The 27353-nt window shown below is 37.3% G+C and overlaps 1 protein-coding gene across 1 annotated transcript in view; it reads right to left on the bottom strand.

Annotated features, from left to right (window-relative positions):
* Window positions 1–1759: 1759 nt before the first annotated feature.
* LOC149420530 (piwi-like protein Siwi) overlaps window positions 1760–27353 on the bottom strand; it is a 69669-nt gene continuing 44075 nt past the window's right edge. The window contains exons 6-13 of the mRNA XM_089636766.1: window positions 24832–24940; window positions 23587–23712; window positions 22788–22980; window positions 20041–20168; window positions 13814–14074; window positions 7574–8425; window positions 4932–5098; window positions 1760–3944 (exon numbers count right to left, since the gene is read on the bottom strand). Coding sequence (XP_089492892.1) covers window positions 3680–3944; window positions 4932–5098; window positions 7574–8425; window positions 13814–14074; window positions 20041–20168; window positions 22788–22980; window positions 23587–23712; window positions 24832–24940 — 2101 coding nt within the window. The 3' untranslated portion in view covers window positions 1760–3679. The remainder of the gene's footprint in view (window positions 3945–4931; window positions 5099–7573; window positions 8426–13813; window positions 14075–20040; window positions 20169–22787; window positions 22981–23586; window positions 23713–24831; window positions 24941–27353) is intronic.

Below are 27353 nucleotides of genomic sequence, written 5' to 3'. Positions count from 1 at the left end.
ACATTCATATACGAGTATAATTCCTATTCAGGTAAAAGCAACAATGTAAAAATTAATAAGTATCTAATGTTTAATATTACAACCTGTTTTTAACAGTAAATATAATAATATTATTTTGAATTTAAAATAATGTGTAATTTTGTAAAATTTTAATTTTCATATTAAATAATGTGTTAAATCAGAAATCGTAAATTAGTACGTAACACCTATTTGTACATTAAACATGTATATATTTTCTACAAAAGGGTGTATAAAATTCTAAAGTTTTAAATTAACAAATTTAGTTACAATGTAAAATTTATAGGCCTTCGAAGTGGGACAAATATTATTACAAAATAAATTGTATTTTTTTAATTAAAAAAAATTATAAATTCCACACAGTAGGCCCTATGTTTCCCTTCATCATTTAAAGCTGTGTGGAAGGTCTTTTTCTTGGCTTATTTTCTTTGGCACTTATTACGTTATAAATAGTTGTCCTCAGCATGGCACATTAAATGCATTAGTCTAGTGATGTGGTCGGCAGACCGCGTGCAGCTCTTTTTGTAGGCATTTGTGGTTCTCATCCACACTCCGTAAACCTCATTAAAAGAGCACAATACACGGTTGCCAAACCAACTTAAACAGCACAATTGCAATGCATATTTTTTTATCTGCGTGCTTGCACTTATTTAATTTAATTAAAGCATAGACGGTATACGTATAGTTCCCGTGAGCAATCAAGCCATATTGCTATCTCCCATTATACCTCATTCCTTTGAGTTTGTTTTCAGGTCCCATGAGGGGCCATGTTTTCCCGCACATGGATCTCCTGGAGATTCCTGCAGCGGTAAGGGTTTTTCCATAAAAAGTCCAACTTTTTTGGGTTTCTTTTTGTAAAGCCCCCAGAGCATCCACAGAGGTGGCCTCAGCTCTCCTTTCCTCCCCCTTGGTTCCTTGAATTCTCCATGAGGGAAGACTTCACAGGGGTGGCCTAGCACTAGTATTGAATCAAAATATGACTAGTCATTAGAAATAATAGCTAGATGCCATTAACGTTCAACACTATTCACGAACATTTGCAATGTTGATTTTATTTTATAACTAGCTGAAGTGAATTCCCCGGAGTTTAACCGGGCTTTCCGCAGAGTTTTTCCAAGTCAGGTGTGGACAGTTATAATTTTCTTCTTATTTTGAATGTCATTTGTTAAAAATTTTACTAAAAAGTATCATAATTCTGCTTCAACCTCTTGTTCACCAACTTATCTCTAAGGATAAATTAAAAAATCATTTGTCTGAATATGACAAGCCATTCTGGGGAAACTACCGATGGTAGATTATATACAATTTTATTTAAGTATATAATAACACATTATCTGGTAAGACGGTATAATTTACAACAACATATTTTTGCAAAAACTAAGTATGTTATTACGGAAATACGATCAGCTGGCTCACCGCGAATATTTATTGTTGACGATCGAGAAGTTAAGAGGTAGTAAAAGAGGATGGTGGTTTTCCGAAATCTCATGTAGACACTGACCTGCCTCTTATTTTCAAGGTCAAGTATGCAAAATCTCATCAATCATTGTACAGGATGTCCTGGGGAAAAGTTCACAAACTTCAGGAGGTGATTCTACATAATAGTACAATTAAAAAATAAATATTTTTTTTTGTAATTTGCTTGTAATAACTAACTAACCATCACGCCGTTTCTCCGCAGGGGTAGGCAGAGAGGTCAGACCGCCATACAACTCGGTCTTGGCACACACTCCTTGCCTCATTCACATTCATACACTGTTTCATATATACTCATCTATTATTCTGACTCTTGATATGGCCCGACTCAAGCATCTGTTCTCCTTACACTCCTTTCTTCGTTCATTCGCTCTACTTGCAAAAACCATCTAAGCATTTCTTTCTTAATCTTACTCATTACGCTTACATCAGCCTTGCATTATTTGCAGATTTCCACATTTCTCACACAATCGAAAAAAATCAGAATTTTGATTAAAGTTATTTATCTTTTTTACTACTACCATCATGTGGAATCACCTCCCGAAATTTGTGCACTTTACCCCCGGTCACCCTGTGTATAACAGCGAAACCTCATTATGGTACCTTGAATATCCGTTTTCCCGCATTTGTCATTTATTTCTTCCAATCCTCTTTCATTTCATACAAAACTCGCAATAATTGTTAGGGAATTTGGCAATCCACTTAATACGAATTTCAAGTGAAAAAGCTCGGTGAGGTTTACGTATGCTTTAGTAAACTACAAGAAAGGTCACAGAGCGAACGACAGTTCGTCCGTAGGAAATATTCTAATTTCAAGCTTGAAAAAATCCAAAATAATTTTTTAATTATATTTCTGCAAATTTTAATTGCTTTAATTTTGATGAAGACAAAGTTTCAACTATTTTTTTCTTTAAGTAGGCCTTGGTAATTGGATATACTCCAACGTCTCCCTGTGAACCGCCATTGCGGAACAATCATTGTTAGCACCATATTTCAAACACATCTATAAGTTAATGTTCCTTGGCTCTCAATGTCACAAAGATAACAAATATTATATTACACAATAGAATGTAAACAAAAGATATTGAGAATACGTTAACTTGGACGAGCTTCTCTCACTGTCTTTTCAAATTACGGTCAGACTTGTCACGGAATTGTTTTTTAATATCAGTCTCAAAGCTCGGATCATAAAACTGTCTGGGCCAAATACATTAAATATTTAAATAGGTAAGATATTAGTTTGGTTCACGCTTAACCATTACGTATTTAATTTGACTCTTATTATGAGAAGACTACAATTGAACGTAGTTATGCAGAAAGCAGCCAGTAAACAATTTTGGCAAAAATAAGATCGTTGTTATCTGATAGAGTAAGGTCAATTCTACGTTCAAAAATTACAAAAATTCATAGTAATCGTCTTTCGAAATATTTACTGATCTCGAAAAACATCATTTTAAAATGTGCAGAAAGCGCTCACTGCACTCTTTTGATTTCAGCATAATACCCAACATTTGAACAATGACATTTACCAAATCAGCGAAAAAAAATTACGGCGCTCGTAATTACATATGTTTAGTGTTTTTCCTAACTTTGGCTGTTTTCTGCAGAATGCATATCTCGCATAGCAAGGTCAGACGGTTGATTGCAAAAGTTACATATTTTACTAATACGGATTCTACAGTAAACAAACGGACCTGAAAAAACACCAATATCTCTAAAAATCTATGCTTAAATACACTTTAAAGACATAAGAATATCTATGTGTTATTTATATTTTTTTGAAGTAAAACTATCCTATCTTTCCAGCTGGAACCAACCAAACATATCCACAAAATTTCATTTAAATTTGTTGAGCGGTTTCGTAGATTAGCGTGTACCAACACAGTGACACTTAGGACGGGTTGTTTCGGAGCATTTGAAAAATTCATCAAATTTCAACGTTCATTTTCAAGTTCTGTGAAAGATTTTTTCAAGTTCTGTTTTTATTTCAGTTCTGTCAAGCAACTAGCCTACAATGATATAATAACAGAACTTAAATTGGACTTTCACAGATCCCAGAAATGAACGTTGAAATTTGATGAATTGTTCAAATACTCCGAAACAACCCGTCCTTAGTGATTTTTATATATTAAGATTAACCGCAGATTAAAAAAAATCAGTAACGAAGTGCTGTAGATTTAGAAGACTACAAAAAGTACAGCAGGTCTCCCATTCCAGGGTTCGGAGCAACTTTGAGATGCTGACCAGCTAGGAAGGCCAGCTTGTGGGCGTATTGGCATGGGGCGGGCACTCGTACTTGACCAGCGAAATTGAAGTACAAATGACACAATTTGTACGACAATCGTTGAATCTGGTCGGGGCTCAAGCCCAGAGTGTCATGAATAATGTTGTATGAGGTCGGAGCCACGGTACCAACTCTCACGGCTTGAGAAACTAGGAAGAAGTCGTAACTGTAAACAAATAAATAAATTCATATTAACACATGTAAAACAGTTAAATCTTTGAAAACAATACATATATTTTAATAATTTTTTTACATAGTACTATAAAATTATTGTCTGAAATTAAAACCCACTTTTGTAATACTACCCCCATAAACTATAAGGATGTATTACCTGTTCTACTGGTTTAAATACAGTTTCCTTTTGATAAAATATTCTTCCACACAAAAGATAAGAATTAGAAAATGGGGAAGGCTTGATCACATTTTAAATACATGTACATATTGTTGTAACCCTTACAAAGAGATTGATATAAAATGGTTATATGAAATTATTGGACAGCAATTCATTTCCGCCGTTCATGTACGACCGGCGTAAAAGGTAGAACAACCCTTCCCGCCCGCAGTGTTTAATAGAAAATATTGTAACATATATAATAATCATAAAAAATTATAAAGAAGCACATGAGATAAGAGGTAATTACATCAACCTTATATATATATATATATAATCATGAGCTATCGAGACAACGAATGTTTTAAAAATTATTCTGTATCTCAAGTTCCAGTAAAATGGCATTTACAAAGTGTCATTGCTAATGATGAAAATGATATTGCAAGCTTAATATAGTTGCGTTTGCCTAGAGATATCAAGTACAAAAGCCGTGGAAATTCCATGACACCTGAGTTCGAATTTTTTTGCAAAATTTTCGAGCTTTTGAGTTGATGTGTTTTTCGGCTAAATTGAATAAAAAAATCAGATAAAAATCTAACTTAAAGCAAAACTATTTCAATAGGGTTAGATAGGTGAACCATTCTAATGAATTCCATAGTATTCTGGACTCCCGCTTTTTATTTGTACTCTTTATAGTCAATATATACATAGCCTAGCAATATTTCAAAATCTCTCTCTACCATCATTATAAGCAGAAGATGTTGCTTGTGCTAGGAATTGAAAAAGGGGGAAGAAGTTTAGTATGTATTTGTGAATAGTTACCGCTCGGGGTTCGTTACGACATCATCGATGACAGTTCCTGGCTGCGGGTTGCAACGCGTGTCCGCTAAGATGAAACGTGTATTGAGTCTTTTGGAAACTATAATGAAACCCATTTTGATTCTAGCCCCATTGTAAATTTGAGCCAGGGCATCCTTTATTACCTCCACCTGGTGACACAAAAAATATATATACAGGGTGTCCGGAAACTCGTAGTACAAGCGGGAAACTGGTGAATCTACATCACATTTGGAGTCGATTTTGTAGTATATTTTTTTTTTATTTGAGCTTTCGTTATCGAGTAAATCGAGTTTGAAGTTGATTTTTTTTTTTTGTTTTTTTTTTTTTTAATCAAATTCTTATAAATTATTACTGAAGATCAAAGTACCCAACTAATTAAAACTATTTGAAAGTAAAACAAATGAAGAAACTCGGATTTGAAGCATTATTTTGAAATCACCCTTCATTTAACCCGGTGTAATCATAAAATATTTCTGCTCTGCAGGGTTAAAACATCTGTTATTCAACCCTAAACACCAGAAAAAACTTTAACCCTAAAATAGCCGAAAAATATTTTTTTTTGGTTTTTTTTTTTTTTTTTTTGAAAATGCTCAAATCAAAAAACTTTATGTTTTTTTGGGTTCCCCATGTGGTGTAGATTCTCCAGTTTCCCGCTTGTACTACGAGTTTCCGGACACCGTGTATAGAATGCCATATAAAAAAAAATGGTTCACCCATTTCTAAAGTAACACCAATGCTAAATCACTTACATATCTGGTCTTCAGTTAATTTACATATTCTACGATATGCTATTTATAGACGTATTACATGGGTTAAGGCAGTCTCTCAATAACAATATTACGTAAATAGCATCAAAATGCACAAAATAAATGACAAAATTCGTGCATTAATGAAACTTTGGTATAACATTCATTTTGGCAGAATAAATGAAAATCTGCACAGTCCACCCAAAACAAAGTGAAGAAACATCTATCCAAGGGGTTCCTTTGTTATTTTATTTCCTTTTTACACTTCTTTACTAAAAACTTGTCTTATCTCACCCAATATTGATTCTATCGACTTGGGACTGGTCTAATTCGATTCAGTAAGAAGTAAAAATATAGTAGGTAAACAATGCCCCTCTCCCTGAAGGTGGGTTCTTCCACTTTTTGGGGTCGATCTACAGATCTTCATCTATACTGCCAAGACGAATGTATGACCATACATTCATGAATGCAAGCTTTTTGAGGTAGGTAGTTCTACAGATCTTCATCTATACTGCCAAGACGAATGTATGACCATACATTCATGAATGCAAGCTTTTTGAGGTAGGTAGTTCTACAGATCTTCATCTATACTGCCAAGACGAATGTATGACCATACATTCATGAATGCAAGCTTTTTGAGGTAGGTAGTTCTACAGATCTTCATCTATACTGCCAAGACGAATGTATGACCATACATTCATGAATGCAAGCTTTTTGAGGTAGGTAGTTCTACAGATCTTCATCTATACTGCCAAGACGAATGTATGACCATACATTCATGAATGCAAGCTTTTTGAGGTAGGTAGTTCTACAGATCTTCATCTATACTGCCAAGACGAATGTATGACCATACATTCATGAATGCAAGCTTTTTGAGGTAGGTAGTTCTACAGATCTTCATCTATACTGCCAAGACGAATGTATGACCATACATTCATGAATGCAAGCTTTTTGAGGTAGGTAGTTCTACAGATCTTCATCTATACTGCCAAGACGAATGTATGACCATACATTCATGAATGCAAGCTTTTTGAGGTAGGTAGTTCTACAGATCTTCATCTATACTGCCAAGACGAATGTATGACCATACATTCATGAATGCAAGCTTTTTAGGTAGTTCTACAGATCTTCATCTATACTGCCAAGACGAATGTATAACCATACATTCATGAATGCAAGCTTTTTGAGGTAGTTCTACAGATCTTCATCTATACTGTCAAGACGAATGTATGACCATACATTCATGAATGCAAGCTTTTTGAGGTAGTTCTACAGATCTTCATCTATACTGCCAAGACGAATGTATGACCATACATTCATGAATGCAAGCTTTTTGAGGTAGTTCTACAGATCTTCATCTATACTGCCAAGACGAATGTATGACCATACATTCATGAATGCAAGCTTTTTGGGGTGGCTCTGCAGATCTTCATCTATACTGCCAAGACGAATGTATGACCATACATTCATGAATGCAAGCTTTTTGGGGTGGCTCTGCAGATCTTCATCTATACTGTCAAGACGAATGTATGACCATACATTCATGAATGCAAGCTTTTTGAGGTAGTTCTACAGATCTTCATCTATACTGCCAAGACGAATGTATGACCATACATTCATGAATGCAAGCTTTTTGAGGTAGTTCTACAGATCTTCATCTATACTGCCAAGACGAATGTATGACCATACATTCATGAATGCAAGCTTTTTGGGGTGGCTCTGCAGATCTTCGTCTATACTGCCAAGACGAAAATATGACCATACATTCATGAATGCAAGAATTTCGTCATTAAACCTCATTTTACCTGTACCTCAATTATGCAACATATTCATGCGTTTTACATAAAAAAACGACGGAAGATAAATAAATAATCCTACCTCATGATTGTACACGTGAGGTATTTGTCCTTCTCCTACACCGTCCCTATAAATGATAATGTGCTCTGGGAGGGTTCCATTTACTTCCTTATATCTTCGCAGTGCTTTTTTCATATTCAAGCTAAATTCATTAGACAGTTCTTCGCCGTTAACGTGCGGGGAGACAGTGCTAAAGAAACGCGTGATGCCCTTGTCCAGAGAAGCTACCATAGAACCGAAGCTCTTGCTTTTATTGCTTCCATCGTGGCAAACATCATACCCTACTACCATAAGGTTGGATAGCGGCATGGGGAGACTCCAGGGGGCCCCACCCACCTTGCAGTTAATTTGAATGGCGATCTTCGTGGCTATGGATTCGGCACTCTTGTGGGCTAGAGATCGGGCCGTAACCACTTGAGTGGGTACTGCACGGTCCACGTAACATTTCTTCTTTATAGCGGCATATCTATCAGGTCTGTCGTTGGTCACAGCGCAGACTATAATGGCGGGGTTAAGCTGAGCAATGACCTGTTCCAGTTTCTCAACATAGATGGGTATTTGATCAGAGGGTATTTCTACAACAATGGGCTGCGGCAGCATGAAACCCATGCGTGCCCCACTACGCAAAATGATAGCTTTAAATGCGTCCATTTCTTTCCGCATCCGCTGGGGCACTATTACCGCCCACCGCGTCAACTTTACACAGCTGAGCATGCTGCGAGTCCTTAACTCCTTGGTCCATCCTTCGGTGCTAATTCCCGCGGCGTATTTGTAAGACCCGCTGGGGCCCTGAAGAATTGTTTCCGTCGGTAACTCTCTGCCCGTTATTGTCACAAGATTTTTGCCAACCCCCATATCCCATTCTTTTAAATCCTGAAAATAGCCAGAAATAACTGAAGACTTTTCCAAAATATAAATATATGCAGCCAAGGGAGGTAGAACTTAAAAATAAGAATGGAAACTGTTAACGAAATAATATGGAAAAAATTATAGTACCTGCAAATGCATAACCCACAGTAAAATTACAACTAACAACTCATGAATGCTGATTCACACAACAAATTATCTGAATAATTGTCGCACGGATATTAATCAAGGTCCAATGTATTGGATTCTCAATAAGTAAGTTTAGTCCATTTCATGGAAAAACTTACTTATTATGTAGCCTGAACCGTCATTTAAAACCTTTATTGAGAGAAGCATTCTCAAATTCCCTTTCGTGTGGCCCTTCCCGCTCTTTTTCAGCACCTTGTGTTGGTCAAGTGGTCACCAGATGCTACACAAAAGTAAAGCGCCACCTTTGCGACTTTTGTTTACGGCATTCTTCATCATTAGCGTTTTAAATTCAGTCGCTGGCGTTGTCGTTGCGAAGTAGCTCCGAATTTATAACGATTTTTCCCGTATATAATTATTTTAAGTGTATAATTATTTCAAAATAATACATTATATTATAAGAGCGAGACTGTTCGAAGTATTTTTTAAAACAGAAACAATTTTTAACTGTTTAAAAACGGATAAAACACGTGGTGAACACGATGGAAAAGTTCGTCGGCCATTTTGTGTTGTTTGTTTATTTACATTGTGTTTTGTGTACCTTGTGTTTTGTGTTTTGGTTTCTTTTCCAATTAACAATGAGTGGATCCGAGATGTCATCATCCGATTCGGTAGAGATGACGGTAGAAGAAGTGAACAAAATTATTTTGCCAAAACAAAATGAGCCGAAACGAAAGTTGTCGAAATCTACGAAATCTACGAAAAAAGATCGCATTGATAAACTCACGGCTCAAGTGGAGCACATTAGCTCGTTTATTCAGGATTTTATGGCGTCTAAAACATACGAAGATAGGAGAAACTTGGATTCCGACGAGGACGCATCATCGGAAGATTAAGAGATGCACGTGGAGAGAAATTTACCATCTTCGCTAGGGATGGGATTAGTAAATCCTAATCATGAATTCAAGGAATTAAACCTATCGATGGCGGAAACCACGTGTAAGGAACCTACAGTTCCTAAGGCTGACGCAAACCGCGTAAAGAAGATCGAAGATTTACAACACTTCGGTTCGCCTGAATGGAACGAAGTAAGGTATGGGGATGTCGTAAGGAAATACCTGGCCAACCCCATGTTCAACCAGTTGGAGGTTAATGGAGAGTTTCTGCATTTGAATAAGGCAGAGCAATACGCGGGGTCACTTGACAAATTTTGCGGGTCACTAAGCCATGCCCTGTTGCAGCAAAATGAGTGCCTCAAGAAATCTCTTCAGGAACTGGTAAACTGGAGTGCAGAGGAAGGCAAGGAATTGTCAGCAGGTTCCCTCTTCAAGAAAGTGGAGTCGCTATTTGCCCCGGATACACAATATCAGACAGTGACCAAAGATGTCCTGCAGATGGTCTGTGGAAGGAGAGCAAATGCGATCCAGCATCGTAGGGACGCAATCCTTAACGAGATAAAGAGCCGCTACGTACGGGAGGCAGTCAAAAATATTCCTCCAGCAGCGGGTTATCTTTTTGAACCAATGAAGCTAGAATCCCAGATTCAGCGGATGGGAGGACTTGATAAATGCTTCCCACATTCGAGCTTCGACCCTCAGCCATCAACCAGCTCGCAGATGCCCAAGAAAGTGCCAGTGAGGAAGCCTTTTCGTGAGAGCAGGCCCTTTCGGGAAAGCAGGACGTTTCGGGACAACAAGCCCTTCCGAGACAACAAAGCCCCCCGCGGAGGGCGAACTAATCAAGATGCAAGAGGAATTTTGGCAACAAGGATAGGCTATGACTATCCGGGGAAGGCGTTTCAGGGGGGGCAATTACAGCACATTATAAGCAAATGGGAAGAATTAGAAGCACCACCAACACTGCTAACCATGTTGCGAGGGTACAAGCTACCCTTTCGGCAGAAACCCCCTCTAAGTATAGTGGCAGACACGGTAAGCTCAACTTATAAAACCCAAATCACAGAAGAAATGACACGACAAATAGACAAAATGAAAAAGGAAAAGATATTGGAATCAGCTTCAATATCGCCTTCCTTTCTGTCACGGATGTTTCTCATTCCGAAGCAAGACGGGTCATTTAGGCCGGTTTTCAACCTTCGTCGTTTGAACAATTTCTTAGCTATTAGCAAATTCAGACTGATTAATGTTAATAAGGTTGCAACATTTATTCAACCAGGCGACTGGATGGTTAAAGTGGACCTTTCTCAAGCCTACTTTCATCTTCCAATTCATGAGAATCATCTCCGTTTTTTGAGACTGATTTTTAATGGAGAACTGCTTCAAATGACATGTTTGCCTTTTGGACTAGCCTCAGCTCCAAAGGTTTTTGCTTCACTTACCAATTGGATAGCGCAAAAATTAAGAGACAAAGGTCTCAGAATAATTGTTTACTTAGATGATTTTTTGATAGTACATCAAAATGAAAATATATTGAAAATGCATACATTCGAAACTATTTCAATGTTACAAACTCTTGGGTGGATAATACAATTCAGTAAATCCACTCTGTGTCCAGTTCAGAAAATTGAATATTTAGGAATTTCATGGAATTCAAGGGACGACTTAAAAGGCCTCCCGCAAACTAAAATAGGGAAAATAACAAATTTACTGAAACAATACATTAATCTAGGAAGGTGGTCACTTGAGCAGGCCCAGAGCCTCTTGGGTACCCTCCATTTTGCTAGTTTCGCCATTCATAGAGGCAGGCTTAACCTTCTCATGTTACAGTGTGCCAGTCGCAAGCTGCCTGCATTCAAACCGAGACGACTCCATCCCATTCCTCGAACAGCGATAGAGGAGCTGAGATGGTGGAGCAGGTCCCTGCAGACGTGGTCACCAATGCATCAAGCAGTGATTCGTCACACCCTCACGACCGACGCCTCGGACTGGGGATGGGGAGCGCAGCTAGACGACCTCAGATTGAGTGGAGCTTGGTCCCAAACACAGCAACCTCTCCACAGCAATGTCAAGGAAATGCTCGCCGTGCTGGCAGCACTTACTCCTCACGGGCCAGAGCTGTCAGACTCGGGTCTCCTGATCCAGTCAGACAACAAATCGGTGGTCGCGTACCTTCGTAACGAAGGCGGCACACGATCCAAGACATTGCTCGAAGCGACTCGTCAAGTCCTTCAGATGACAGACACGTATCGCATTTCACTGTCTGCCCACTACCTACCAGGAAGGTTCAACGAGGTGGCAGATCAACTCTCCAGAAAACGCGAACCTCCGGAGTGGCATCTTTTACCAGCAGCAACAAAATTGATTTTTGCAAAATGGGGGAGACCAACTATAGACCTGTTTGCATCGGAGACAGTTCACATTGTAGAAGATTATGTGTCCCTAAATGCATTCGACAAAGAGGCAAGTTTTGTCAACGCTTGGACTCGAGAGTGGGATTTTACTCTAGCTTGGGTGTTCCCCCCTCCGTGCCTCATGCCGAGAGTTCTCGCACACCTCAACCGGGCCAAGGGCCGGTTGAGGTGTGCCTGATTGTAGCCCCGAGATGGAAGAAAGTATTCTGGAGACCAGACTTGAAAAGTCGAGCGACGAGCCCTCCTTTCACCATAATGAACCTGACAGAAGTGCTGATAGACACCAGAACCTTGAAACCTCCTCCACAAGTAGAGGATTTTATTTTGGAGGTGTGGAAGTGCCGGGGTGGAGTCAGTCATTAACAGATTGGTCGGACAAACAGAAAGAAGTCAGGTTGGAGAGAATCCACACTTAAAACATATAAACCAGCATGGCTTAGGTGGCAAAAGTGGGCATTAAATCACGGGGTAAACCCGAATGTCCCTACAGGAAGTAACCTGGCAAGATTTTTAACAGATCTTAGTTTAGAAGACAATTTCTCTCCCAGCACAATTCGACTCCATAAATCGGTAGTAACAACTTTCAGTAGCCCTGAAGAAGGAAACCTAAGCTCACACCCTCTAGTCAGACAAGTTCTCAAAGCCGCAGCATTAAGGCATCCTAAACTGTCTAAGCCTCCTATCTGGGATCCCAGAATGGTGTTGACCTGGTTAGAAGCCAACCCACCCAAAAAGTTGAGTCTCTTTGAAGTCTCGAGAAGGGCAGCGACTTTACTTTTGTTAGCTTCGGGACGAAGAGTGCATGACCTGACCTTGTTACAGTGTTCGCCAGACAAACTATCCATAAATGAGGAAGGGGTCTCGTTATGGCCAGTTTTCGGATCCAAAACAGACTCTGCTACATACCAACAGTCAGGTTGGAGGTTGAGAAACGGAAATCAGCCAAATATAGACCCAGCATACTGGATTAAAAAACTGATTGAAACCTCCAAAGAATGGAGGGAAACAAAGCAGAATTTAACAGAACTCTTCATCACTACATCGGGAACAGTTAAGGCAGCTTCAAGAACAGTCATCGCCCGTTGGGTCAAAACAATTCTAGAAGAAGCTAAGATCACAGCTGCCCCGGGAAGTGTACGGGCAGCAGTGGCGTCACTTAACTGGCTGGATAATTTTAGACTGGATGACATCCTGGCTCGAGGGAACTGGAGGAGCCGGGACACCTTTGCCAAATTCTACAGAAGGGAAGTTAACACTCCCCTAGAGGTAAATAGGGCATTGTCTGTAGCCTCCCTATTCCACCCACTGTAACACGTGAGTAGGTATTCCAGTTTTTTGACGTATTATAATAGTATCATTAGCGTTAGTGGTCACCAGTCGATAACAAATAGATCTCAATAAAGGTTTTAAATGACGGTTCAGGCTACATAATAAAATAGTTTTACCTACCAATAAAACTTATATTATGTACCTAACCTCATTTAAAACCTAGGCAATCACTGCCTGGTGAGAACTAATGAAGAAGAATGCCTTTGAATTGTGTAGCATCTGGTGACCACTTGACCAACACAAGGTGCTGAAAAAGAGCGGGAAAGTGCCACGCGAAAGGGAATTTGAGAATGCTTCTCTCAATAAAGGTTTTAAATGAGGTTAGGTACATAATATGTATAAATTTTATTGGTAGGTAAAACTATTTTATTTTACACATAATATTTCGCATCAAATTTCAAGACTACAGAAAATTCAAGTAAATTAAAATATTAAATAAAAATTCAAGAAATGTCAATTCATAACCCAGGAATTATTAAAAAATGTGTTTTCAGCAGAAGTAGGTATAAAAGAAAGAGTAGTCGGAAAAAACAGAAAGTTGACGAAACAGAATAAAATTAAAAGGTTATGTTTTGTTTTTGTTCTCTTCAATGTTCTGTTTTGTAGTGGAACCATAAGAGAGTACCTACTGTAACGACTTGACTTGTATTATTCAAGCGCGCGTTGAACTGGAGTAGTTTTTCCACTCGCTGACTGGGGGCGAGGCAGGTGTACTTGGACAGCTCACGCATGAGACCCTGGTTCGCCCGCATGGTTCTATTCAGGCCCGTCATGCGGCACAGCTCCGGCACCAGGTAGATGAAGGCCGCCATGCCAGCGCGGATGTCCCGCGCCTTGGCCTTCACGACCAGCAAAGGTTGTTTCGGATCGAAGATTCTTATGTTATATTTCTGCCAAAAAAACAATTATTTAGAAAGAGCTACAATTTATATATATTATAGTAACCTATGTTAAGCTCCCTTTAACCCTTTAGCTGCCATGTGCACATATATGTGATTGATAGATTCTGAGCTTTCGCTGCCACATGCCAGCATACTTGATATAAAATTAGTCTTACGATATTTCGACAGAACGGGTGTATCATACGTATCCAGACATCCAGAATTTTTCAAGAAAATTCATATTTACGCAAAAATCGCAAGAACACTCAAACCCCGAAACCGCTTGATACCGTGTCGCCGACACAATTGGAAATCTTTACATCATAATTACTCAATCAAATGATGTGCTATATGTGATTAATCAAGATAATTACATAGCAATATAATATCAGAACCTGAAACACATCTAAAAATAACCATCCACCACCTCACTCGGAGCAACCCATGAAACGACCCCCGCTAAGGAAGCGACCCAGTATTTACGTGGACCCCCCTCCATACTACCCGGATGGAATTCCATGATGGCCGCCGAACTTTCGACCAATCACAGCACAGCATATCCCATTGAGATTCTTATCAAAGAATGATAACGAAATTCAATGCGACTATTTGTGATAACATCAAACTCAATTTACAGGAAAATGATAGAAGATTCAACCACGGAATAAATATCAACATCAAGAAATGATTATATTCTAATATAATGACATAAAAAATTATACTTAAATATGTTTGTTACTCTTTGGGAAATGTTCAAACCAAAGATATTTAACTTCAAACCCAATATGAAAATTTGTATAATTTATTATAAAATAAATAAACGAGACTGGGGGAGATGGTTTTGGTAGATAGAACTGACTTGGTTAAAGGTATCATATTAAAATATAACTTTCCTCTCAACAAGATAATTGCAGAGAGGAAAAATACCTAACCATTTTACTCCTCACTAAAGAGGATAGAACTCTTCCGAGAGGGCTCGATTTGAAAACGTTCTATAAATAGAGAATCGAATTCCATACAAAGTCAGTTCAACAACTACCTCTGAAAGGGAATCCTCTCTCCTGAAAAACCATCTCCAAGTCTCCAAAGTCTCAAGAAATATTTTCAAATGTTTTTATTCAGTATTAAATTCAGTTTTTGCCAGTAATAAATTCTTTTCGTCAGCTCAGATCTGGAAATAAATTCCTCTCTGATCGTGGCTTTAAACTTGTAATGATCTGCCCTTTCTACTTCAAATTATTCCTTCTCTTCTTTCTACGATAATTTTCCTTAAGTCCCGTAGGTAACTTTTCCATAAGGCTTTGGTTATATATATATATCCGGGGAGGGAAGGTCCTCCCTGCCGTCTTTTCTTTATTACACACCCCTTCAAGAGTGTACATCCTAGTTTGTCTACGTGACGTACGACCTTGAACGTACTCATTTCACGTGACGGTTCAGTATAAAAAGGCTTCACCGAACGTTGTGTTGGGTTTTTGTTTCTCGGTTTAGAAACCTAGTTATTTATGTATGTGTGGTATCCCTTGGTTCTTTTGAGATAGAGTGAGTTGAATCCATTACCGCTGTGTTTCAAAACCATTTTATAAACCTTATCTTCTAAGTCGCCTGCTCCCCCCCCCCCACTAGCTACTCGATTCTACCTATCGTAGGGTAATGTGAATATAATAAAGTGTTAGATTTTATATATGTGATATACATACGATAAGTTTATGGTGTTAGTTGTCGGCGCCATCCATGTATATATTTTGGGAGGGGAAGGAGAGGAAAGGAAATGAATTTTTTTCAAGCTAAGATTGACTCCTCCTCTTACCAAACAAAACTGATGGATGATAATTTGAGCAAGGCGATCGATATCTGCGTGTCTGGATATCACAACCGGCCGGGTCTCCCCTTGTTCCAAATCGGCAACCTTCACGCCAGAATAAAGAAAACCAGGTCTCATCACCAATTTCAGAATTGCCCCAATCTCAAACACCTCCAGGAAAATCTACTTTACTGAGTGTAGAAGGGGAAAACCATGACATCCCTTGTCACGAATTTAGTCGCGAAAATGTGACACGCAAGGTCCTAAGTTACGTGCCACCTCCAGAAAACGTTGTAACTCCCACGCCGTCGGGGATTTACATCCCTTTCTAGGTCAATACATAGGTAACACACGACGATCTTGTCGACATTTTGCCTGCTTATTAACGATAGGTTGTGTGCCTACCCATTCAGCCAATTATCATGTGAGATATATGTAAGGTCTACTCGAAATGCCAAATTTGGGATGAGGACTGTCTGTATTTTAATATTTGGTTCCAGTATTTATTTTATGAGGTTACTAGCATCCTCGTGTATTAGGTATGGGTAACTTCTACTGAATACCTATCCTCTCAGGTAAGGTATAAACGGATAATTGGTTTGATTTTTTGCATTTAATTTAAAGAGGCTGCCTACCTCTCGAAAGATACCTGTTGAGAAAAGTTGTTCGGTTGGTAGTTTTATTTCGGAGATTACCATCTCCCTCTTTCGACTTTAGATTTGTTTTTGTGCACCCCAATTCGTAACTTAGAAAGTCAAATAATAGATGAAAAGTATTAAATTAGAAAGTCAAATAACAGAAGAAAAGTTTTCATTTCGTTCCGTCTGGTTGCATCCGATCGCTTTCAATTTGGGACGGCATACGCTAGCAAAACTTCCCCTTTGACTGACTGTACTCCGCGCCTCTCGGCCTATATATGAAAAGGTCGTTGACTCGTCCCTCGCTCACAGCTGATTGACGGTTCGCCTAGCACATCCCTGTTAATGATAACATTATTTGGGCGGCAGGTGTCGTAAACTTAGTTCCTGTACCTCGGTTGTATCCGTCTTTTAAAAAGGTCCTCTGAAATTTAATAAATAATATAAAAAACTCACCCAGTTAGGCACCTCTCATTCTCAGCGTGAAGCTTACCTGGTTACACTATATAGCTAAATCACTTTAATTTTCGACCTCCTCCCTACGCTTATAAAAGGGTAATTAAATATTCCTGTAAATAAAATTGTACCTCCCTAATCTGTTAAGATTCGAACCCACAGTTAATAATCTATTTGATTCTCTGGTTTTCGGTCTCCGTGGATAGAATGCCATCTCGCCAAATCAATAACTTAGCCCGATTAAACACTTCCTGCCTTTAAGTACATTCACTCTATTTTAAAAACGCAATCATTATTTTTATTATTTTCATGTTTTTAAGACAAGCAATCTAGTTCGAACTGTATACGAAATCACGTTTAAATCAACACAACTTTATAACACAATCGCGATTGCACAACACCTGGCGCCCCTGAGGTGGGTTTTTACAAAACGGCGCTCTACAAATTATCCAATTATTATTATTGTCATTATTATTAATTGTTTTCCCACTGAGTCGAACCACTTTCACTTCACACAAACACCGGATCAATAATCTTTCACCTTAATTCAATATTCCGCAATATTCTCTAATACCATTTGAATTCAATAATTAACTGTAATTTCAAACAACACTTCTGATTTGTATCCATTCCTCGGGGCTGTCAATGCACCCAAGTTCAAAACTCGACTGTCCCTCCGGTCTCTCCTTTCCCGTGGGAATCTGTTTACTCCAGGCCTGTCTGTCCATAAATCTTCCGTCGTTGTCTAAACAAAAAAATTTTTTTGAGCACGTTCGTTTATTATTTATCGTTTGTTTTTGTGGATATTCAAAACATCACAAACTCCACCACAAACCTCTGCAACATCTACCAAGACTGAAAACGCTGACAAGTGTACCCAGCTACCTTCGTATCTACAGTTATTGTACGGACGGTATATTGTCTCGTACAACGGGCAAAGCTGAAGCTTAAAATTAATTTGAACCTTTATCTAGCGATATCTTGTAACAGATGTACCAAATGTTTATGTTTATCTTATGAAAGACTTGTCAAAAGACTACTATAATTCCCAGCTTAGTATACTGGAAATAAAAAAACTTTTATGTTTGTTCAAACACAAAACTAAGACTCAATACAAGATGCCCAATAATTTATTTATATTATGGTAAACGTAATGTTACGTTGTGTTTCGCCGTGCTCAACAAATTCCATTAAAAAAAGAATATTGAAATCGTTAAAATGCAGTGTAAAATCAAACACAGTGTAATATAGTAATATAAAATAATATTTCACACAGGCATCATTCACTTGCAGTTCGTTTTAACGAGAGATTGCTCGAGATGTCTTTCGTATTTTATTTTTATAAGCAATAATTAGTCGCTTGAAATATCCATACAAATTGAAAATATCTCTCGAGTAAAAATAAATTACGCTGACGGGAATTGAACCAGCACCTACCGATGTCCGGTCAGGTGCTCTGAGGCGGCTGAGCTTATTTCCAACACGATAAATAATTCAATATGTTCTAGTACTTCAATCAACAATTACTGCTTATTATATTTTTTTCACCTGTAAACAACCAACTTAACTTTGTAGGAAAGTCTTTGTTAGTGCCAAATTTCCCACTAGATGGCTTCGGGACATATACATCTACATTTGTTGGTGAAATATTTTGACTTGTCAAATTTTATAATTTTTTTAATGATAATCTAATGTTTATAAAACAAAGGTTTTTTATGCAAAGCACAAAGAATAACAAATTATTATAAGCAATAATTAGTCACTTGAAATATCCATACAAATTGAATATATCTCCTTAGTAAAAATAATATTGCTTATAAAAATTTGTTATCTTTCGTATTTTATTATTCTCCAGTAAAAATAATATTGCTCATAATAATTTGTTATCTTTCGTATTTTATTATTTTGAGTGTTAATGGTTTTGTGTTCAGTGATTTCGTGTTCCAAACAAAATCAAAGAAACATCTAAATCGTGGTATTTCATTTCACAAGCAAGTACTCATTTTTTTGTAGTGTTTGCATTTATGCGTAACGTTCGTATGACGTTAATCCTTTTTAAAGCTTATCTCTATTTAACCGAAGGTGCCTAGAGAATTAGTTAAAGTTAGCATTTTTAGCGGAACATTCCAGACTTTCATTATGGACAGCGCGCATTACATCTAGAAGCTTCTTGAAAGCACTCCATGGAACATTCCCGGCTTTACAAGGTGTGTGCGCTCCTATATACAGCAAGCTGCGGAGCGTCACGCATTGCATCCCCGGTGCATATGCATGAAACTCGACAGACACAAGCAAAACACCTGTTCAGAGTTAATTTTGGCTTCACAAGAACAGCTCATTTCTTCGACTCGTTTTTGTATAAGTCGGAGTACGTGGATCGAGCTGTCGCATCTGTTTTTCCTAATTCATATAATCCAGCCCCCTTCAAGACCTGCATTAATAAATCCCTTCCTACAGCCCCTACATTAACCCACCTTCCGTAGTACATTACTTTAATGTATCTCATAAGGTATAGCCAGCGTTAGCAATGTAAGCGCCCAAATTACAAAACATTGACTTTTCTCTACTTTCCATAAGTATAATTTATATGTATTATATATACAAACCTTCTGGAAAAAAATCTCTAAATGATAGTGAAAACCCTATCACAAACCGTTACGTAGTTTAGAAGAAAACTAAGCGCACAAACAGACAGACACGGACAATGACTTTATTTTATACTATTTAGAGATGTACTATAAAAATTGTTGTGGCAAATTTAATTATCCAAGTGTGTGGTCTCTAATTCTAACACTAATAAGGAGATATAAAAATTTATCCGTGAAGTCATTTCTGCAGAAATAAGGGCTACCAGTGTAAATAAAATTTATACTCATTATTTTATTAATTCCTCTTTTGCCATTCAAAAGATTTTATAAAAATTGTATTGCATTTATTTAAACTTACGTCTTTGTAGTATTCCGTGCCTTTGGTATTAAATTGTATTACATTTATTTAAACTTACGTCTTTGTAATATTCCATGAAGGTGATATCCGTGCCTTTGGTATTAAATTGTATTGCATTTATTTAAACTTACGTCTTTGTAGTATTCCATGAAGCTGATATCCGTGCCTTTGGTATTAAATTTAGAAGTCGGCATTAGGTCCCATGCGATATCATTGATTGTATAAGTCTTGTTATTGTAATCAGTCAAGACAACGCAACCTGTACCATAAAAAAAGAAAAATACTTAAATACATTATGAAACTATTTAAATGATAAATGACACAAATCAGTCACCTACATAATATTTGGATTTGTATCAAAAATAATGTATGAGCTCTAGAACGATAACATTTCTCCTCAGGTTAATTTGTAAGGTTCTTTGAACAAACAGCTATTATCCGTAGAGTCTCAGTCTGAATTTGTTCAATTTTTTAACAGAATAATATTTTAAATGTACACCTCTATGAAACCAAAGGTTCTGACCGCAACTTGAGAAAAATTTATGAAATTTAGTAAATTTTTTACTAATTATTTTTTTATGAAACTAGCTGACTTGTATCTGGCATTGCTGGGAACTATCCTTAGGAGACAGACATATACCATCCCGGACTTTTCTGCAGACCTTTTCAAGATGTGCAATTCCGTTGTACATTATTTTAATGTATCTCATAAGGTTTAGCCAGCGTTAGCAATGTAAGCGCCCAAAAATATTTTTTTTACGTCTTGATTACAAAACATCAACTTTTCTCTACTTTCTATAAATATAATATGCATATGTTATATATATAAACCTTCCGGAAGAAATTCTCTAAATTATAGTGAAAATTCTATCAAAATCCGTTGCGTAGCTTAGAAGAAATAATCGCACAAAACAGAGAGATGCGGATAGCAACTTTATTTTATACTATTTAGAGATGACAAATAAGTGAGGTCCCAGTAATGTTTGTAACAGAGGCGGTTCCTTGGTACGTGCATTGGTGCATTGCACTGCTTGTCTTCAGTCTCCACATAACAAATTACAACGACATCTGTGCCCCAGTGATCGATGTAAGAAATTCGTAATTCCCGTCAGGTCATTATTTGAGCTATTTTTTAGTAAAAAAACCCGCGCAAGAGCAAGCGGTCGTGCATACCCCGATATGCACAGAACCAACTTTTACCATACTACTAAAACAGCATCGGGCGGTATCGAGACAGCCCGAAGTAGCCGAAACGGTGACATGAGCGAGACAGATTACACTCTTAACGTCAAATTACGTGTTAGAGCAGTGCAGATACATAACCCATTCCGTGCATTATCGAAACGCTTTAACGGCGAGTGAACTTTGCATCACTTTGATCATGTGTAATCCAATGCGCCTGGAATGGATTCGCTTAGAAAAACTAATGTTCAATGTTAACGCAACAACATTAACACATTGGAACTCGTTCGCGGTGAAATCAAACGGTTTCGCTATATTTTCAACGATGAATTGAGTGTCCTTTACTTTCGAGATAATTTTGTATTTTTGTATTATTTAATCAGTTATTTTACAAATATAACTTAGTAGATAGAATGAATTGCAGTAGGTGTTCCCATTCATTAATTTGCTCCACCTAAATTACAGACTAGGTACATTTTAAAAGTGAAATGCACTGCTGGTAATTACAGTCACGGGCCGCGTCTGGTTTGTAATACATTTTTCGAACAAAATATGTGTTTTTTTCCGTATCAGTAATTTTAGTTCAGTGTTTCGGCGATAAAACGTAAGGTAAGCCATTGTAAAATCTTTTTATGTTTGATTTCAAAATTTTGATATTTAAAAAATTATATGTATATTCCTAACAATAATATTTGTGAGCGTATTTCATCACCTTTCAAAAACAGTTAATAGTTTTCAGATACATTTAGAAATATCCTATTTATTTAGATTTTGTTGATATGTGAGAAATACATACAAATTCTTCAACTTTCTAACAGGATCTTTAAGAAATGTAAAAGTTAATATGCCAGAGGCCTGAAAGATTAAAACACATGTTTAATTATGTATCATCAAAGTAATTTGTGTACATCAAAGTAATTTGTGTACATCCGAGTAATTTGTGTACATCAAAGTAATTTGTGTACATCAAAGTAATTTGTGTACATCAAAGTAATTTGTGTACACAAATTAATTTCTTATTAATCACAGGAATTTTGATTAGTCACCAATAATATGAAATATTTACCAAATGCTAAGGTTACTATTATTGCTTGTCGCGATATAACCTAACAATTAAAATAATAGCATTAGTTTGTTGGAGTAGGTATCGATAAATGTTAAAATTTTTCCCGTTATCATATTTTAATTTTCTTTGGTCAAGGAAATATTTAGAAAACAAAAAAAAAACTTTCTCAGTAAGTTTGGTAATCCAGGGCTGGCCCTGAGCCAAACGCTGCCTGGCGCAAGTAAAATATTGGCGCCCCTTTTCAAAACCTGTAGAAGCCTAGGTAAGGTAATCACTAATAATAATAATCAATAATATTCGGAGGAGGAATCGAGCGAGTAAATAGTAATTTTAAGTATTGTGTATGAATTTAAGAACCTGCTTGAAATCTCGGGAAAATAAATTTGATATTTCTTGCAAAATCAGTGTTCTCCACCCGGTCATCTTGATTATAATTCAGTCAATTTCAATTTAATGCATTCTCTTTTTCTACCTCAGTTAACAACATTAAGAATATAAAATCTAACATCTACACAGAAAACAGAAAGATTGGGCGGTTACCAACCTGGTAAGTATTTACATAGTTACCTGAATTATTAATGCTAGGAAAAATATAAATCGATTGAAATTAAATTTGACAGTTTTTCTTACCTACGACTTCAGCTTCAAAGCTGATTTTCCAGGTGGGGGCGGTCTTCATGAACTCGTGCATGACATCCAGAACTGTGTCAATTCGGATGACTTTGTTTGTTATTTCTGCCACCATGAGAATACTGTTCTCGTATTGGCCGATCGTGGTGATGTAGCCTGGCCATATTTGGAGCTTCGATCCATGCAATTCCACCTACAAATATTTACACACTATTATAGTTTGCAGTGGCAGTTCATGGGGTTGAAAAGTGAGGAGGTACAAACGTATTATGAATATGTTATGTATACTTAAATAACAAAGATTAGTGAAAAATTAAATCAACGAGACGATCTTTTTTTTATTGTTATTTTTTTGTTTTATTACTAATACTTTTTGTTTAATTTAAACAAATGTTAAAATATTTTTGTTGTCCTCTCCTAAACACAAGCAGCTGCTTTATTAGGAGAGTGATTGAAATATTTGTGTTTATATTGTTATAAAATTGTAAATCTTGTTTATATGTTTCAATAAAAAAAAAAAATAAAAAAAAAAAAAATAAAAAAAAAAAAATCTTTCATGGCAGTAAAATAATCAGTGATATAATCCCCGATTTCGAGGAATATTGTGAGACTGAAAGGAAGGAAAGTGGGTAGAGGAAGGTTGGCAACAACCTGGCTGTTCGTGTCTGATCACAAAACATATCTAAAGCTATTCAAGCAATGTTTTTGTTCTTAATATTGGCCTCTCACAAGATAGAGATATTCTGTATTGTTTTACTATAGTAAAAATTGTAACTTAAATTATTTGAATGAATATTACCTTCATTTTGGGGTCATAAAAGTCTCTTCCCACCAAATGTAAATTCATGTTGGCGTAGCACTTGCGCATGATGATATTGAACACCTGGATGTAGGTGTATTCCCCCGGGGCAACGTCTCCCACCAACTGAAAGATCAACACATACTCTGATATGATTAGAAGGCAAACAAAAGAAGGTGTGCACATGTATTCCTCTTGCTGTATGCAGAAAAGGCGTGATTTATTAGTAGTTCATTCGTTAGTGGCTTGACACATCGCCCCCGCCTCCAGCTCCTTCCCAAATGACCTATATTTGAAAATTAAATGAGCCCCGATAGTCAGGAGAGGGGGTCAGAACAATTTACGGAGCGCCGTAACTACGCGGCTGTCATCTGTCAAAGTGACAGATCCCATACAAAGAATTGATATTCTACGGCAGTTCCCCAATTAATCTGACCCCCTTTCCTGAGGAAGATTATAGCATGGTGTGTCACCCCGACATGTAACGAGTATATGTATATGCCATGCCAAAATTATCCACGGCTCAGGTTTAATACAGGGTTTTCTAATAAGAGGTGTTATTTTGATATTTAATCGTAAAAGATCAATGGTTTCATTGCTTGTGTGGCACGTAGCACCGTCTTGTTGAAAGTAAACGTTGTCCAGATTAATACCATCCAATTCTGGCCATAAAAAATTATTAATCATGTCTCGATAGCGCAATCCATTCACCGTAACTGTTGCTCCAGCCTCATTTTCGAAAAAGTAAGGTCCAATGACTCCACCGGACCATAAACCGCACCAAACAGTCACACTTTGAGGATAGAGAGGCTTTTCAACAATAACTCTTGGGTTTTCCGAGCCCCAGATGCGACAATTTTGCTCGTTGACGAAGCCACCGAGGTGGAAATGGGCCTCATCACTCAAGATGATTTGCATTTGATTCACTCAAGTGATTTCTAATAATTTCAATGCGTTGTTGAAGCGTGTATCATTCCATTTTTATTAATGGCGTAGTTTCTACTTGTCAAATGTCAAAAAATGACAGCTTCAAAAGTAACATTTACCGAAATAGCGGGCTATTCAAAATAACACCTCTTATTGGAAAACCCTGTAGTTTGAATTTTTTTACTAAAGTTACACTTGTCCAATAAATCCGTTCTGATGACCGAGTCTTGCATTCTCTCTCTATTTATTTATTGAGAGAGAGAGAGCTGCGGTATTGAGACATTAGGGGTCTAGTGTTCAACATATCTGATAACTAACCTTCAAGGTGAATTTTGTGGTACCGTTGTCATCACGGAGGGAGTAGAGGACCATTGGGTCAGGATTGAGTCGGTTCCAGGTATAGAGAACTGTTCCATCAAAGAGGTACCTGGAAGATACAGAGCAATATTTTAGCTGCCATTCATAATCTCATAGAATTAATAATCTGTCTGTCGTACACACAAGGTAAAGCTAACATTTATGTTATTTTTTTATGTGATTACCACACAATATTTCAAAGAGCCTTGCGAGCCAGTTGGATGCTATATGCTATGTATAATATTATGTAATTTTTAATTTCATAAAACATAGGTTTTAGAGATGTTCTTAGTTACGTGTGAATAGGCCAATTTTACGAGATATTTCAGACATAGTTTAATTGGAAAACATTAGCATAGAAGAAAATTATTTTATCCTTGCAAGGCGCAGTCCGTTTCCGAAATATTTCTACTGTGAGGTGCAGTCCAATGACTGGTGGTGACTTCACCCGTAATAATTCTGGGAGGCAGATTGCTCATGAATGTGCAGTGCTGGAGCCAGGACCAACCACTTGAAATATATATTTTAAAAATGCTGAAGAATAATATATCCACATATTATGTCACTGTAACTCGCACATACTTTTCAACAGTTTACCATATTTTTACATTTGCTTACCTAGAAATACATACTCACTTTGATGCTATATGTAAATAATTTTAATAACTTCTTATTTATAATCTTTTTTCTTTCTTTAAATTCTTTACATTTTACTATGTCTTACATTCTATACTTTTTAAATTCTCTTATATTTCAACACAAACATATGAGTCGTGTAATTTCTATACCCGCTATATCAACTTTCATTGATTTGGAGAAAACCGCAAAAAACTGTCACATCTCTAGCGTACATAAGTAATTGCATTACAATTTTTTTATATAATGAATTGGAGTAATAAAATTTCGAAAAGCATTTATTTTTCTATATATGTCTAGCAATAATTAAGTAATTTCGATAAATAAAATGGATAAAGCGGATTTTGATACTCACTTCGTGATATAGAGGCTTTTGAAAGTCAACTGAGCCGACATGGCGGGTTTAGAAACACACGCGTAGATCATTTTGACACACGAGCGTGGCGTCAGAGCGGCGGCCATATTGTATTTTTGCAAAATAACTGCTTGTGATTGGTTGAATCTGATATAGCGCGTTTTGATAGTAACTTTCTGTATGATATAGCGGATTTGGTTTCTCACTCGCAGTTTTAACATGTTTTTTGGTCGTGATAAGGAGGGTTTTGAAACTCAATTTTAGGCTCCTCTTGTTGCTCGCAAAAATGTGAACAAGATGTCATACTCAGATCATTTTGTCAAAAAATCAGATATAGCGGGTATAGAAATTATAGGATTCATATGGTCGACATCTCTCACTCGCTTGCACATAGGAGTTGAGTGGATGTGGAACAGAGATAAAGATTCGAATCGGGTTTCACAGTCATAAAAACCCTCATTCCAGGAATTGAATTATTACAATAACAGAATATGTTATGTAATACTATCCTTTTGTTAAAATACCGATGTAAATTTTTTATTTATTTTTCTACAGTCTCCTTGTAACTCTACACACTTCTCCCAGCGATGCTCCCATCTCTCTAACCCGTCCAAATAGTACTCGGCGTTTTTCTCTGCAAAATAATATTTCACAAAGGTGATTGCCTCCTCTGTCTCTGCTCTCCGAGCGCAGTTTTTAGATTAGGGAACAAAAAGAAGTCGCTTGGGGCTAGATCTGGTGAGTAAGGCGGATGGTCAAGCAGTTCAAACCGTAATTCGTGGATTTTTGCCATGGCAACCGCTGAGGTGTGAGACGGCGCATTGTCTCGGTGAAACAGGATTTTCTTTTTCTGCAAGTATGGCCGTTTTTCCGCAATTTCTGCCTTCAGCTTGTCAAGTAATGATGCATAGTATGCTCCTGTATTAGTTTTTCCTTTTTGAAGATAATCAATTAAGATAACTCCATGACTATCCCAAAAAAACAGTCGCCATCACTTTCCTAGTCTAGAAAACAGTTTTTGCTTTTTTTGGAGTCGGTTCCCCCTTTGCAGTCCCCTGTTTTGACTGTATTTTTATTTCGGGCGTGTAATGAATGGTGTATCCAAGTTTCATCTACAGTAATTAATCGGCGCCAAAACTCGGATTTATTGCGCCTAAACTGCGCCAACAGAGCGTTGGAAATGTTCATTAAAACACGTTTTGGTCTAACGTGAGTAAACGCGGCACCAAACGCGCGGACAGCTTTTTCATGTCTAAATCTTGATTTAATATGTGACTGACACGTTTTTTGGACATTTTCATAACCTCACTTTAATTTGGCGGACGTCTAACACTACTTGGTGAAGTTAAGCAATGTTATTGTCAGTAGTTGCAGTTTTTAGATGTCCCGAACGTTCATCGTCTCCCAAGCTCTTACGGCCACATTTAAATTCAGCTGCCTAAAATTTCACTGTGGTAAATGATGGTGCAGAGTTCCCATACACAGAGTCCTT

Source organism: Hesperophylax consimilis, chromosome 10 (genome assembly GCF_061612785.1).
Source record: "Hesperophylax consimilis isolate HC1 chromosome 10, BYU_Hcon_1.0, whole genome shotgun sequence".
Taxonomy (NCBI): domain Eukaryota; kingdom Metazoa; phylum Arthropoda; class Insecta; order Trichoptera; family Limnephilidae; genus Hesperophylax; species Hesperophylax consimilis.
This window is presented reverse-complemented; position numbering and strand designations above follow the sequence as displayed.